Raw genomic sequence first — 15,730 nt, 5'->3', positions numbered from 1 at the left:
CAATGTAAAATATACATTATAAAATATTACAAATTTTTATTATACATTTTAGTTTCTCTTATAAACAGAGCGATTATAATAAGTATCATTTATACATATTGATGTACTATAGTAAATATAACTTAATAAAATAATGTAGTATAATATTCTGTGTTAATTGTTAAAAATATATATATATATATATATATATATATATATATATTTCTCTCTCTCTCTCTCTCTCTCTCTCTCTCTCTCTCTCTCTCTCTCTCTCTCTCTCTCTCTCTCTCTCTCTCTCTCTCTCACTCACTCACTCACTCACTCACACACACACACACACACATACGCGCGCGCGCATACGCGCGCACACACACAAAGTAGTTCAACGCAAGCATATGTAATTTTTCTGTAGTGTCTTGCTTTTAAACTCTTTATTTGTTTTTGTACTGGTTTGCTTTAAAAAATGAACAATATCTTTTTACTAATTAGATTAATTTTCTAATTATATAACTAGCTAAATCATCGAGCGTCCTGCTTGAAAAAACAAAACAATTGCATTTGAAATTTTTGTACTTATACCTTTTAGTTGTTGTTAGCCCAATTAAAATTTACATTTATATATATTTGAAATATTCATAGAAAATATTACTCGATAAACATTTCCACTTTTATGAATATTTTTAGAGAAGTAATAAAATATAATTGAGTAGATGACGAACACGTATTCTGGCCTAGTTTCGAGTAGTAAGCTTAAGCCAATTTTCACTTCTATGAAGGAAGGAGCCAAGAAGAAGGTACGAAGAGCTCGCTGTTAATGCATGTGGTCAACAGCAACACCAACAAGTTAAAACTGCAAACGAAAATGTTTTGTGCGCGATATGAACTGACGACAAATGATTGCGTGAACTGCTCCAGTTCGTTATCATTAGATTATCCGCAAAAATCGTAACGATACAAAAAATATATAGGTTTTAATAAACTATTGTACTATGATATAAGTATAGAAAATTTACTTTAGGAATACGATGACTTTTAGTTAATTTGTAATTTTACTTATATACGAGCTTATAAATAATACAAATATATCATATGTAATGATATAATATTAATTATAGTTATTAAAAATATGATTATATGTATATATAATTAAAAATTTTAATAATAGACATATTGGAATATTAAGTGTTCCCAATTTATTCAACATTTGTAGTAATACTGATAATTTTATTAATATAATAAATTATCCTCTATTCTGTTCAATTTGAATAAAATTCGTTGCCATAGATATACGGATAAAATAAAAGAATTACACTAAGCTTATATTAATTTGAAAACTAATTCGTTTTTAGTGAAACACTTAACTTTCGAAGCCTTGAAAAGTATAAATAGAATATTTTCATTGCTGTTAATTCACCAAGCATTTTTCGACGATACGTCGACGCAAGCTAAAAGAATGTATTTATTTGAATGTTTTAAAGAAACCTTTCTAACTTCTTCAAATCGTTTCAAATCGTACTAGAGGAAAAAAATTTGTTTTCTTAAATGATTATCGTGTATATCAGTTGTTTTGATCGGATGTAATATTCGTAAAACGAAATATTCACGAAATATTCACGAAATATTCATGAAATATTCATGTTATCAATCAGTGAGAAGTGCAAGCCTACCGTGTTGTGGACGCCAGTAACAGCATGCCAAGTGCAGAGCTAAAATAATAACCAGGATTTCGACAAATGCTAATCCAGCCGCAACGCCGATTACTATAGCCGCATTTTCTTCGATCGTCCTCATTATTGCTCTATAACAACCCTACGATATTTATACAGCTTTTTATATATCTGGAATAGGCTTTATAATAAATTAATTATAAAGTTATTAATCTAATCGAAGTATTTTCCAACCTGTTTATAATAAGAATTATTGGAAGTAGGACTGATAGGGCAAGATGGATCCTTCAAAATATTGTTTTCCTTTATACAACATGCTTCAGGTAGAATTTTATCTGTAGATGTCCAATTTGTACTCTCTCGGAAGTCCAAATGATCGTCTACTCCACAGCAATGAAGCTAAACATATATAACAGGTTAATGTATGTGAATCCGCTTGTTAAAACTTATTTGCGCTCAAGCGTTTGTTTGTCTATAAATTTTTCCTAATTAATCGAACAAGCAAATTTTTAACAACCTGTGTCATTATGCCATCCCACGTCACTGTAATTGTCTCTGTTTTATCGATGCTACTGGCATAGTATTTGATCGTAGACTTGAGAAAATCTCGTGTACTTTGCTCTGCCTGAAAGAATTGCGACGAACAGACTAATATCAATTTCTATTTAAGATTGGAATTTACGTTACCAACAATACGACGAAAGAAATAAACTTACATCCCCTTTAAGTCCAAAAGCCAAACCTACTACAACAGATTCCAGGATCAAAACGAGGAGAATAAGAACACCGTACTATAATTAAAAACTTAATTGTATCGTGTGACACTAAAGTCTCTTTCTTTCGGCTACAAAAGTACTTACGACACAAAGAAGACACCGAGATTCAAACATCGCTCCACAGTAGCCCAAAAAGCTGATCAAAAAGGTCAACGCTCCCGCCAAAATCAAGATGTACGATATTATCCTGATGACGTCGGTGTCCGTTTTGTTCTACGAACAAAATAATTGAATTTAACACTCTATGATTAACGTACTATCGAATTATCTGTTAAAATTTGAAATAAAAATTCTAGTAAACCAGCATACTATAAAGCTATAGAAAAACTTTTAGTAAGATCTGAAATATTTGTTTTGAGTTATTTGAGTTTATTTGAAAATTGTAGATTTTCTGAAAAATCAGACGTTAGAGATACTTGGTTTTAGATGGAGAGCAAATTATACGACTTGTCTAAATATTGAAACCTATTGTAATTTAGTTCCAATAATGTATACATGTATAATAAATAATATATAATATAGGATGATATTATGGTAATTGAAAGTAAAAATATATTACGATATAGCGATGTAAGCGTTGCTTGCTCTTAGTATACAAGTTAGAGAAATTACGTTGAGAACACTGTGAAAGAAAAAACAAAGAGAAAACAAAGGGAAAAAAATTGCACTTGTAATGTAAAGAAAGATCGTGCTAGGTTTTAGGCCTACATTTAAGCCTACGATGAATGATATATACATATATAGGTGCATATAGCGTGTACATGTTACTTTTATAATTTCTTCTCTGCTACTACCGTGCTTCCTTCGAACGACGATTAATTCGATAACACTGCTATAAATAAATATATACATCTAATCGACGAACGATGGTCGGTATAAAATATGAATGTAATTTCGAAAAACTATTGCTTTCGTTTTATTAACAATATTATTACATTCATTATCATTCATTTAGAATAGCTGTCTATATTAGGAGCGAACGATCTATAGCGAGTACGAGCGCGAGGAAACGAAAATGAAAACCTGTACACGATAAGAGCTTACGAGTAGAAAGTGCCGGATATATTCTTCTCGGTAGTTAACTAATTGGCAACGCTTTCGTGTCGTAATCAACGGAGCGTGAATCGGTAAAAGATATCCTATTACTACAAATAATCTTACTACCGATTGTCTTCTCTTTTAATCGTTCGATCAAATAATTTCCCTATATTCTGGCAACATCGCTTTAACATGGTCGAGTGAGATTTTTTCGTTTCTTCTTTCGTTTCGTTGCTTCTTTTAAAAGGAAAATTTCTGTTTCGAGAGAATCGTTCTAAAACTTTACCAAAATGTCCGACTGATCGAGTTTGCCGACGAGATCAGTGAAAGAATTGCTATCGATGAAGAGCCAAACTCCAACCGCCAACGCAGCCCCTCCGGCTACCTGTAGACAAAGCCGATGAAAATTGAATTAATTTTCTACCACGCCAGGATGTATAGCGAGATCGAAGAGAAGAATTAATCTAGAAGTACAGGGTGTCGTAACGAATTGGGTCTGGCAAGTGAGAAGCGAATTACATCGGCACGGTATCTCGGATATTCGGCTGAAATCGCTAGCCCTGGTGATTAAACCACCAGGAATGGTGGAATTTGGAAATTCCAAGTACACGTTGAGAGAGTGCAGGGAACTAGAGAGGACGATGGTCGGTCGGTATAGAGGAGGTATAGAGGAAATAGTTAGCGAGAAAGTGAAGGAAAAAGCTGCGAACTGGCTAAGAGAAGTGGAAAAGAAAAGGAAGGGAAGAAGGAAGAAGATATTAGGGGTGTTAGGCAAAGAGTTAAGCGATTATAGTTAGATAAATAGTTAGTAACTAGATGGAGACTTAAATAGTTAGATAAGAATTAAGTATAGTTGGACGGATGAGTAGCAGTAACCTAACTAGGTTAATAGTAGGCCGCCGTGTTAAATCAACAGGTCGTATCTACGACTTTCGCTTAAATCGAGTGGTTGCTGCCAGGTAGCGGATATAAATAAGGGAGAAATTATATTTTGATTAGGAATCGAATTAACGATAAATATATGTAGGATAATGCGGAATAATGCAATAAGGAATGCGGAAATAACGTCGTACAGGAATACAATACTTACGAAGAAAACGAAATTGAAGAAACATAGAAAATACTTGGCACACTGCGAAGCACAGCCCATTTTAGCCTCGTTCATTCACTGAGACTGAAACTGTATCTGTAACTGAAAAAAAGTAAATATCGTTCGGTACTCTTGCGTACTGAATTAAGAATATCATAACGCGTGCTACTTGAACAGTAAATCGTAAACGAACGTTAGCCTCGCTATCGGTAAACTGATTTTTATGCTGTGCGCGTATTGTAAAATATTTTTTCTAATTTTACGAAGCAATTTTACAACAGAAGAAATTAAACGTCATACAGAACGTCTACAAGACGTTCTAGTTGCTCGATTAAGACGACGTATTCGTCGTTGAAATCATCGTAGGCGGGAAACAAAGAGCTGCGAAAATTGGCCGAATTAGGACGAATTTCTGTTAATTAAGAATACGTCCTTTGCATTCATAGTCGAATACAGCATCTAACGAATGACGCGTTAATGCATCCGAATTTATTAAGACGGCCTCGTATTTCGTCAAAAGTAATCACGATGTTACAGCGTTTACGTATCGACGACTGCAACGCATGTAACGTAAAGTATATACTATTGTACACGCGTAGTAGGTAGTAGGTAGTAGGTAGTAGGTACAGCGGACGAAAGTATTGGCACGCGATTCCAAAACGTTTCTAACTATTCTAAACCAGCTTCAATAATGACGTACGTACATCGACGTGCACGAAGGGTACGTGTAAGACATCCGGGTATACAAAAATTACCCGGTTACTCAGATATCGGTCAGGAGACCGATCCGAATACGCGACAGTTGAGAGTTTTATTGAAGGTATTGATGAATGGGTGTCTGAAAGAAAAAGAAGAGAAAATTGGGAGAAGGAGGAATAGCTGTGTGTGTGCGTGCGTGCGTGCGTGCGTGTGCGTGTGTGTGTGTTAGCTAGGAGCAAAACGTTTGGAACAATGGAATATAGTTAAAACTGTAACTGGAAGGGACAAAGAATAGTAATACTAGGCGCGGTACGATAAAATCACAAACATCAGATACGATAATAGGAGACATAAATATGTACGAAGGGCAGAGCATCTACAGCATCTAGAACATCTAGAGCATCTAGAGAGGACACTGATTGGAAGACGAAAAGAGAAAATGCGTTCCTCGTAAAATTGAAATAGATACGTTAAAACGTTCGCCAGAGAATTGCTATGGGATATAGCCTAGCGTATCGAGCGAGGAGGAAACAGTGAAAGGCAGGAGAAACGAGGCAGTGGTAAATCGCTTAAGATCCATAATAGAAAAAAAGCGTAGAGATACAGGGAATAATCCGAAGCAAACGCAAACGCAAACGCAAACGCAAACGCAAACGCAAACACAAACGTAAACGCGAAGAAATAACTCATCGCCCCGATGGCAACGAGGAATGAAACTATCGCAGCAGAAGGCAGAGGAAATCAGCTGAGCGGCTCACGAAATAATCAGGAAGCTATTAGGCCGAGTTACATCGCGGTCCCGCTGCGAATGTCCGCTTTAGCTCTCCTATCTTTGCGCTCCAGCTTGTAACGTAAAAGCATCTTCCATTACCGACGATGCGTGACGCCGATGATCGTTCGATTGAAAAATATCTTTCGATATTTTCTCAAACAAAGGTAAAAGATATTTTCCGATAGTTTCTTGCTAACTAAAAATCCAACCATGAGGCCAGAATCGATCGTTTATCCGAGATATATATTTCTAAAATTTATCGCGTTGTCGATCGTACGTAATATGGAACGCGTGAATGACACTGCTAACGACCACGATACGGAATTGTATTTATTTCGTGGCGGCAATTACGGAAGAAGCAGTAATAACGAAAAGTGGGTCCAACGTATTCGTCGTTTTCATCGAGGTCATGAAAAATGTGCTTCGGAAAATTAGGAACCGCGTCGTCTGACACTGCGCGACCGACGCTGTTTTCACCAGTTTCAAGAGAAAACTTTTTCTGCATCGAATACGGTACCGTAGGATTCGGTGGTCGTGATAACGCCGATCCGATAAAATCGGATCTTCTTCGATCGACCACGATCGACACGACTAGTGTTGCGTGTATAATAATGGATAACGAAATCGAAACACGAATATAGCGACAACGGTGACGTTTCCTCGACGTTTCGAGTACATGTCCGAGGCGTTGGAAGTAGGGTTAAGACGTTAGCAGTGACAAAAGGAATGCAACTTTACCGAATTAAATCTGCTAGAAAAGTTGTGCGATTTAACGGTTAAAAGGATTTTGGGCGGATAAATCTTGAAAGAAAGAAGCGTGTTTCTCTTTTCGGGGAAGAATCATGAGCGTTCCATATTAGACGCAGTTACCCTATATATCGTCATATTAATTATCAACAATGTTCGTACTTGTATCTTACGAAAGAAAGATTGCTTTTATAATATTCTGGCTCGTGCTTCCTATTACGTAGATATAACCATGCACTCTGTTTGCATGGTTAATAATATCGTGCTACTGAATCATTATTATTATCAAATTAGTTTACCAACAACGTTACGCAATATACGAGTACGTATGTATATCGCATAAGAAGACGCATAAGAAGACGCAACGACTTAATCGTCCGATCGTTCCATCATTCGTATATGATTGATATCGAATTATATTCTTTCGAAGAAATCGAGAAATCTGCAAAATTCAGAAAAGCTAAGTAGACGTTATTTTAAATTATACGCTTGTTCGCGGTAATTACACACGTTCGTAAACGTATTCTCGTGTGTTATCTGCTTCTCACGAAGCTCGTACAAAGAAGAGAATTTTGCATAATTAATCGTGTTAACGATGGTCTATTCGCATCGGAGTACTACATTACAACTTGGATACACCGTTATACGAGTAAATTCATAAAAAAAATTACATCATCACGAGGAAACTCAAACTCTCGCGTTCCCTTTCAACTATTTGTGTACATCGGTATATGTAATAGCTTCGAAATCGTACACTTTCGAGATAAACGATTATCTAGTTGAAACGATCTAGAGCAAACGTAGAACAACTTGGACCAATGAAAACAACAAATACGAGAATTTAAAGGACGGTGGCTAGCTTCACACACAGGCGATCACAAGCTTTCTATCATTTCTTTCTATTACTTTTCTATTATTTTGGTACCAAGTTAATATTCTACGCGTTAATATCTTGCGTATAACGGCATCAAAGTGGAAACGTGTCGTATATATAGAGCGTCGTATTGAAAGCGAAGAAAAGATGCTTCGAAAGTTAGAGAAAGGCGTGAAAGTATTTGAAAAATTGGAAAAATTGGTGGAATCTACAACGTTAGAAGATTCGTAATTAACTAAGCCAAAAATAGGAACACGTAATTGAAAATTACTCGAGAAATAAGAAATTTATAACGGAATTGAGAAATAAATATGTACTATCTGTTGTACAACAATGGTGATAAATCAGCGACGAAGGTACGACACAGTATCTGGATATATATTGTACGAAAAAGTTTTGAAGTTTGTATAAATATCGTCGTCGACGTTTCGATTGCTTATGCTGAAAAAAAGAAAAGAAAAGAAAAGAAAAGAAAAGAAAAGAAAAGAAAAGAAAAGAAAAGAAAAGAAAAGAAAAGAAAAGAAAAAGAAAAAAAAGAAAAAGAAAAAGAAAAAGAAAAAAGAAAAATAATTATAAAGAGAGACGCGGCTTCCATTATCCGAAAATTGCCAGGTCCGAAGAGTTACGTCTTCCCATTAATTCGGATAGTGGAGGTTACATAGTACGGACAAACAAAGTACGTGAAACACGGTCATTTTTAATTGTAAATCCGCCAAGGGTAAAGCCAAGAGTAACGAGAGTAAGTATCGAAGAAAAAGAAAAGCGACCCGTTGGTCGGGTATAATCGAGTCTGCTGACCTAATTTTCCACGTGTCATCGTCCTCCGAACGAGAATTGCCACCTCGCCAATTGCTTACTCGCAAAAAGGTTACACATCTTTTTTACGCCCGCTGCATTCTATCTATCTCTATTCTATCTCTGTGTCTCTCCTACAACCTACTATAATCTCCGTATTTTGTATTTTAACAACGATATTGATATTTCGTAACGATATACGCTTTAGCTACGGCCGTGCAATCTACCTTTGTATAGGTAATCGTACGATCGTTTAACGTATCCAACAGTTGTGCGACTTGTCTTTTAATAACAAATTTTTAAATCGTCTTCCGCGTGTAGCGATTAACAGGAAAAGTTAATATACCTACGCTGTACACCTATATGAGATAAGTATACCTATGCTGTACAGCGTGGAGCGTGGATTCAAAGTATAGCACAAACGAGGTCACGAGGCTTCGTTTTTTAGACGATCACGTTCGACGATTTGTCAAGTATATACGAATTTGACCAATTCTCGGTTGAACAGAAATGTAGGATTAACGGAAGGTTGTTGTACGTGAGAAAAATAAGCGAAAATAAGCGAAAATAAGCGAAAAATGTAATAAGTAAAGTAATTCTTTCTCTTTGCCTGCCAATCCCGATCAAAGATCAAAACGAAACGAAACGAAACGAAACGAAACGATCTTTTAGAGAGCCGGTGTGTTACACCAACGTCTACGATCGATAACCTGGTGGTGGGTTCTTCCTGATCGTTTAATCGTCGTCAAACCGATTCGTGGCGGTAGTAAAAATTTTCACGACTCTGTATTTAATAAACTTAAATGCGATAACGCGTAGAAATGGGCGTGTTAGGTATGTCTTGAATATTAAGCGTGCGAACACGAGTAGTGCAAATTTTTCAGCCAAACTCGAAGCTTATTTACAAAAAGTACAGGAAATTGTCCGATTCTTATTGAAGTATTCGCCGTTGCTTTCTATAACTTTGAGGTACGGTGTTTTTAAAGAAGATCCAACAGGCAAGTCAATTTTCTATCCGATTCGCTAATTGCAAGCGAATACCGGAATAGGTAGCGATCGTAAGGAGCAACGTCTAACGAATAAGCTGGCTGCTGTAAGACGTGCCAACCAAGACTCGTCATGACGTCTTTTGTCCGTAGAAGCCACGTGGGGCCTGACGTTGTCACGCGGTAATTTCACGGAACGTCCTCCTTCGTAGGTGCCCCGACGATCGGATCTCGTGTAAAGACGCGACGCTTTATCGCGATGGGATTCGTCGCTTACCCAACAAGTGGCTCAAAGTTACAGAGAGCAACGACGAACGAATTCCTCGATGCAACGGCTTGCGGTATGTTTTTCTTTTCAAGTAAACTTTGAGTTGCGCTGAAAAAATTTGGATTATTGGTTCGTTCGCTTAGTATAATACAAACGATGCAAGCGTATTAGTTGTGTCGTAGATTCCCTTTGTACTATGCGTAAAAGCTGTAAACAGAATCGTTACGACCGTTACGTTAGATTTCTCGTATAAGCGCGTTCTAGGCTCGCATACGTGCGTGCATTATGCAATGAGGATACGATATACATTTGCAGGCACGTTATTGCGTCATCGTCGAAAGTTGTCAAACTCGTTGAACCGCTAAAATTAAACAGATTAAATGCCGAACAAATAGCCATTAATACGACCAGTCGAGCATATAACGTTTCACGAGAACGAAAACCACTTTTCGATCCAAGTACTTATTACCGCTTAAAGCGTGTTTTTGCCTTCCGCTTTTGTCGACAACGAAATATTCGTACTCGCTTTTGACTCTTGGAACATTGTTCCAACAAATGGCAACTACGCCGATACAGAAATAAAAAAAGGACAGCGTGTCGTTAATTTTCAATTTATTTGTCGAAAAATCGTGCGACTTTGTGGAAATCTTGCATTTTGAGATTTGTCAAATTACGTTTTTAGTATTTTCAAATGTTCTGCCTTCGCAGTATCGCACGGCGAGATCGTTGCTTGCCAAACGGGGTAAAAAGCACGTTCTTCCTACGTTTGCCCACGGACCTTGTCTCTCGAGAGACCGAGCACCTTCTGCGAAGGTAAGCAGGTACGGATTGTTATCGAGACATAGAAGCGATTATAACTTTGAAATAAGGTCAAATTGAACACGCGTTTACGCCAACTCTTTCCTTCTTTTCGTCTTCCCTATCCACTGTCCACTGTCCACTGTCCACTGTCCACTGTCCACTGTCCACTGTCCACTGTCCTCGAGTGGATCCCACGTATTACGAAACACACTCTGTATACTCTCTCTCCGCCTTTCTAAACTTGACTTTTGTCTCCCGTCGTCCGTGGATTTCCTAGTTAGACAACATTATATTTAGAACGAGAGGAAAGAAAAATTCCGTGCTTCCTAGGTTCGTGGAAATTACGATATTTACGAAGAAGAGAAGCGATTGAGAATGAGAATGAACAAAAACGTGACAGTGAGTCGTGGTGAACTTCTTCGGTATAAATCGTAGCGGTTACTAATCGTAGCGTGACACGTTCGAAACGTAAGGTAATACGTTTGTAAATTATATAGAGACAATTATAATGTTGTCAGTACGAGGATAGATCGTAAGATATTAACGGAAGAAGAAACCGGATTGTTGATTGTTATAGCGTAGAAGACGTTCCAGGGGCATCCGAGGTCTCAGATGTTCAAGGCCTGTTGGAGCCAATTTTCTTAGCACAGTATGTTAGTTAGCTAGTATGCTTTTTTTTTTGCGCTGTAGCTCTGCCATTTCTCGCAAAATTAGTTAGAAATGTAGCCAGCATGCTGGTTGAAATGTACGTAATTCTTTTCTGTATATAAAAATCATGTAATGTGTTATACGATTATATGTATATAAATACGATATTGACGGATACGGAAATAAAATGTACATGTATCGTACGATAGAAAATGTAGAAAATATAAATATATAATAACGTTATAAATATTTTTGCCTAGTATGTATCGAGTGTACAAAAGAATAATCGAAATTTTTAAGAAAAGTTCAAAGTATTCGACGTTGCTTTCTATAACTTTGAGCTATCTATCGGGCGAGCGACGAATTCCATCGAGAAAAAATATGTGTCTTTGGACGAGATGCGGTGGTTGAGGCACCGACAAAGGAGGACGTTCTGTGAAATTACCGCGTGACAACGGCAGGCCACACACTGTTTTATCGTGGTAATGAGTCTCGCTTGAGATATGTTGCAGCAGCCAGCTTATTCGCTGAACGTTATTCCTTTCGATCATTACCTGTTCCGATCGACGTCCCCTATCCAAGGGGCTAACTCGCTTCCAATTCGGATCAACACAAAGGTAAAAGGTAAAAGTTACTCTGATATATTACTCGCGAATTGCACCGTTTTCAAAATCACTGAATCGTACGATTCATTTAGTTTCGATTATTTAAATTTCGTGTTTCACGCTTTAATTGTTTAATTGTAAGAACACTAAAAAACAACATGCTGTTGTTTAATCTCAAAATATCATTTGTTTTTGATTATTGGTTCCTCGAATGTTTGGACAGGCTACACACAGATTACAGGAAATGGAGTCGTATTACTTTCAAAATAGACAAACGATAATATAACTCCGTATAGTAAGGAAATTTCGATTAATTGAAACAAACGAATGTTTTAGACATTTAAATTATATATCGTTTATAAATAAAAAGTTGGCATAAAGGCATAGGAAGGTTTTCTGTTTTCTCGATTTTTTCAAAAGATCGACTTTCACCACTTTCAAAATATGTAGTCCAATTATATTCGTTCGAACGAGCTTGAGCACGTAACATGACGAGGGCATTGACATCGTGCAAAGTGCATGCTATGTGTTGTTATGGAAACACAATTCATCACAAGAGTAGCTTTTCTTCTTTTCTTCTTTTATTATTCATCCCTTGTCCAATATATATTAAAAGTAAGTAACAAATACGTTTAATTGTTCGGGTATCACTGTGAAATAAGTTGTGGTAACAGTTCACCAGTGATACAACGGTAACGGATATATAATTATCCCGGAAAGATTTTATCCGAGACTTTCTTTCTTCAACTCGTCCACTTGATCTTCATGCGACAGAATTTCGATTTTTACGAAAATACGCTTTACTTTCATCTTGCCAGTCTTATTATAATAATACATAGGAACGGTGGAATATAGCTTCTATTATATATTTCTTATTACAAACAGATATTTCTCTACTTAATTATGTACTTTAATTTTTCTAATTCTTAGATACTAACGGATTAATTCCTTTCGTCCAAGTAAACCAACAAATATATCATGACTGTTATAAAAACATGCGGAAGTATAAAATAAAATAATCGAGGATATTTTCAATCTCATATAATGAAATTTATATGAGGTATAGGGGAATAAATATTGCGAAAGTCTGGTTATCAAAAGACAAAAAGCAAAGTACCAAATAGTAAGTGCGATAGTTGCAGAGAAGAAATTAGAAGAGTGATATAAATGTGTTTAATTAGACACGATAATGTAAATGCAGAATGATTTTTCAATTTATGAGATCAACGTGATGCCGGTGTCAAAAGGAAGGCCTTCGAGTTTGCTCAATGTCGTTGAAAACCCACCATATTCAGACCCATAGACCCATAGACCCGTAGACCCGTAGACCCGTAGACCCGTAGACCGGTAGACCGGTGAAAGAAATTAAAAAGAAGCACACGTTTCATCTACAATGTTATATTCCATATATATTGTTATGGATTACCATCCATTTTACCAAAGTTTTTCAACGACGAATCAAAAAACGCGAGCATCAACCTCAAAGGCAAATCTAACAAACCTTGATGCAAAAAACGACAGTGAGTGAGTGAGTGAGTGAGTGAGTGAGTGAGTGAGTGAGTGAGTGAGTGATGATAATCCGGAAAAATACATAAATTGACTTATTCAAATTTTTCACTCGTCCTTTGATATAGGTCACAATTTTTTCATTCAATTTGATTTCTTTCAAAAAGTCATTGCGATTTTCCTTTGTTTCTCTCGCAGTTAAGTTCATCCGTATGTTATCTTATAATAAAAATCCTTTTTCACCGTTATTTTTTTCCTAGCATCGTTATTTTTTTTACAACCAATTTGTAAAAATCTCATTCATCTCGGTTTTAATGCTAATCGACTTGCACTGACTGGCTTTTGGATTCACCATATGTTTTTTAAGATAATAAAGGTTATGAAAAGACCTTATGAAATATATTATTTGACAAATCGATTCATATATCGATAGATAGAACGATATTCTGTTTTCAGCATAGTAGTCCGTAGTGTCTAAATAGATATTAAAATTTATCGTTTAATTCAAATTGTTATCGCGTTGAATAAAGCCGTACAGTACGTCCGGAGAACCAAACTTTAAAGACGTGCAACTTTTGAACCAATAGATTGCTGAACTTAACCGTTGCATTTCGTCTTTATTCATCGAGTACTACCAGGAAATGCAAGAAAAAAGGGAAGAAAAACGAATTAAAAGACGAATAATTCTCAGAGGAAAAGTTTACCCAAATTAAGAAATTATAAATTATGACTGAGACATTAAATAATGAAAATAATTCAGCCATGTATTAATGTTGTTTGTTTAAAAACACACACACACACACACACACACACACACACACAAACGTAATAAGGAACCTGTTAGAAGAATAAGATTACGAAGAGATACTATAGAAAATCTTTTCTCTTATCAAAAAGTAAATATAGAAACGGTATAAAAGGAGGCAAAGGGAAGAGAAGGGGAGAAGGTAGGACAAGGAAGACAAGGATAGAAAGAAAGGAGAAAATTTCCAAGAAGGGAAAGTCGTACACATCGTTACAAAACGAATATAAGATAGTCAATTCTGATTTCAAAATTCGATTAATAAATTATTTACGACATATTACACAAAAGAAATAAAGTAAACATTACGTTTCATGAATGCACGTGTTTTTCCAAGGAAGCCAATATTTTTATATCCACTCATTTCTAACAAAATTTGGTTAAACACGTAAAATAGTATGACAAATAGGAGTAAACTTTCGTGAGAAAATTATAATGCTGTAAAATACTAATACGAAAACTAATAAGCAAGCAGAACAATAAAAATAATAAGAGAAAGGTTATTTATAAAAACTGATATTAATAAAACTACATACGTATATGTTTTAACCAATATAAAAATGTAATTGTGGTTGAAAACCAATTTTATTCGCATATACATTACATGTAGAGAATTAATAAAAAGAATCAATTATGAAATAAGATTTTATTATTAAACTCATCTGTTGGTTATATTTTAGTCTTTATTAAATTAGCTTGTTCTAATCAAATTTAAAGTGTTTTGTGAAAATGGTCGCTAACGAAAATAACAACAAATCTTTAAATAAACAAAAACTTCGAATTTTGTAAGTAATGTAATAAACAGATAACGTAATAAGAAAAAAAAAGAATCGATATATTCACAATCAATATACTTAATATACTCAATATACTCAATATACTTTTCTAACATCAGATATTTTAGCTTATATTATTCCTAACGTATATTAATCTCGGTTTAATTTTCAATTCTATTAAAAAATTCCGCAAAATTTATCAGATACGAAAGACTATCTTATTTTTATTCGTAGTCGTACATATTACACATGAACGTTACGAGAAAACAAATGAAATGCTAAATACACAAAAAAAATCACGTTTATAACAGAAACAAAAATTAATATTAATAAATCGCTTTATAGACTAATATAGATTTTATGTAGAAAACACTTGAACGAAAGTTTCGCGTTTAGTGGGAATTTAAAAATGAAAAGTGATACTTAACGGAATATAGGAAAAGAAAGAAGCAAAAGAACAGATGACTTACGTTTACGATACCGCGCCTAAAATCCTTCAGCAAAAGGTTCCAGGAAAGTAGAAGGTTAACGCAAATAATACACTTCACACCACGTCACTGTTTATCACCATTGTAAAGATAATAGAATCGAATTGTAATAATTTTACCGGCGTCATTCGTACTAACAGATTTCTCGAGACACTGACACGAGCAGAAAAAGAAACGCTGTCTCTCGATGCTGTTTGCCGCGCATCTAACCACAGGTACCTGTCGCGGTAGTACTTCTACCAATGGCGGCAACTTTGCTGTGATAGGAGCTCTCTTGACTAATCAGTGGCTAGCATCTCAAACATAAACAAATCATACCGTTGAAAGTTCTCGCGCCTTTACGCAAATATATACACAAGCGGTTCTTAATCTTTTGTTTACTACGGACCTGCTTCAAATAACTTTTTGTTGTC

At 35.6% G+C, this 15,730-nt stretch overlaps 1 protein-coding gene and 1 long non-coding RNA gene across 4 annotated transcripts; one reads left to right on the top strand and one right to left on the bottom strand.

The window, feature by feature from the left end:
- Positions 1-12: 12 nt before the first annotated feature.
- Positions 13-15,552, bottom strand: Tsp66E (Tetraspanin 66E). 3 transcript variants are annotated; one of them, XM_069130824.1, is made up of 9 exons: positions 15,300-15,552; positions 4,551-4,646; positions 3,747-3,845; positions 2,507-2,635; positions 2,363-2,437; positions 2,164-2,271; positions 1,881-2,045; positions 1,647-1,788; positions 13-829 (listed from the first exon to the last, which is right to left on the bottom strand). In XM_069130824.1, exons 2-9 carry the CDS (start codon positions 4,623-4,625, stop codon positions 804-806), a joined length of 819 nt encoding a protein of 272 aa, XP_068986925.1. In that variant the 5' UTR covers positions 4,626-4,646; positions 15,300-15,552; the 3' UTR covers positions 13-803. The 3 variants fall into 3 exon arrangements, with proteins under 3 accessions (XP_068986925.1, XP_068986923.1, XP_068986924.1); XM_069130822.1 differs by having other exon boundaries at positions 4,551-4,652; positions 15,300-15,551; XM_069130823.1 differs by lacking the exon at positions 15,300-15,552 and adding an exon at positions 5,178-5,312 and having other exon boundaries at positions 4,551-4,652.
- LOC138188789 (uncharacterized) lies at positions 9,810-11,756 on the top strand. The gene is made up of 2 exons (XR_011175683.1): positions 9,810-10,891; positions 11,070-11,756. It is a non-coding gene; the product is annotated as an uncharacterized LOC138188789 (long non-coding RNA).
- Positions 15,553-15,730: the final 178 nt, after the last annotated feature.

This window comes from Bombus flavifrons, chromosome 17, assembly GCF_040668555.2.
Source record: "Bombus flavifrons isolate JBK064 chromosome 17, iyBomFlav1_principal, whole genome shotgun sequence".
Classification (NCBI taxonomy): domain Eukaryota; kingdom Metazoa; phylum Arthropoda; class Insecta; order Hymenoptera; family Apidae; genus Bombus; species Bombus flavifrons.
The sequence above is the reverse complement of the archived record's forward strand: the minus strand, read 5'-3'. Positions and strand labels throughout refer to the sequence as shown.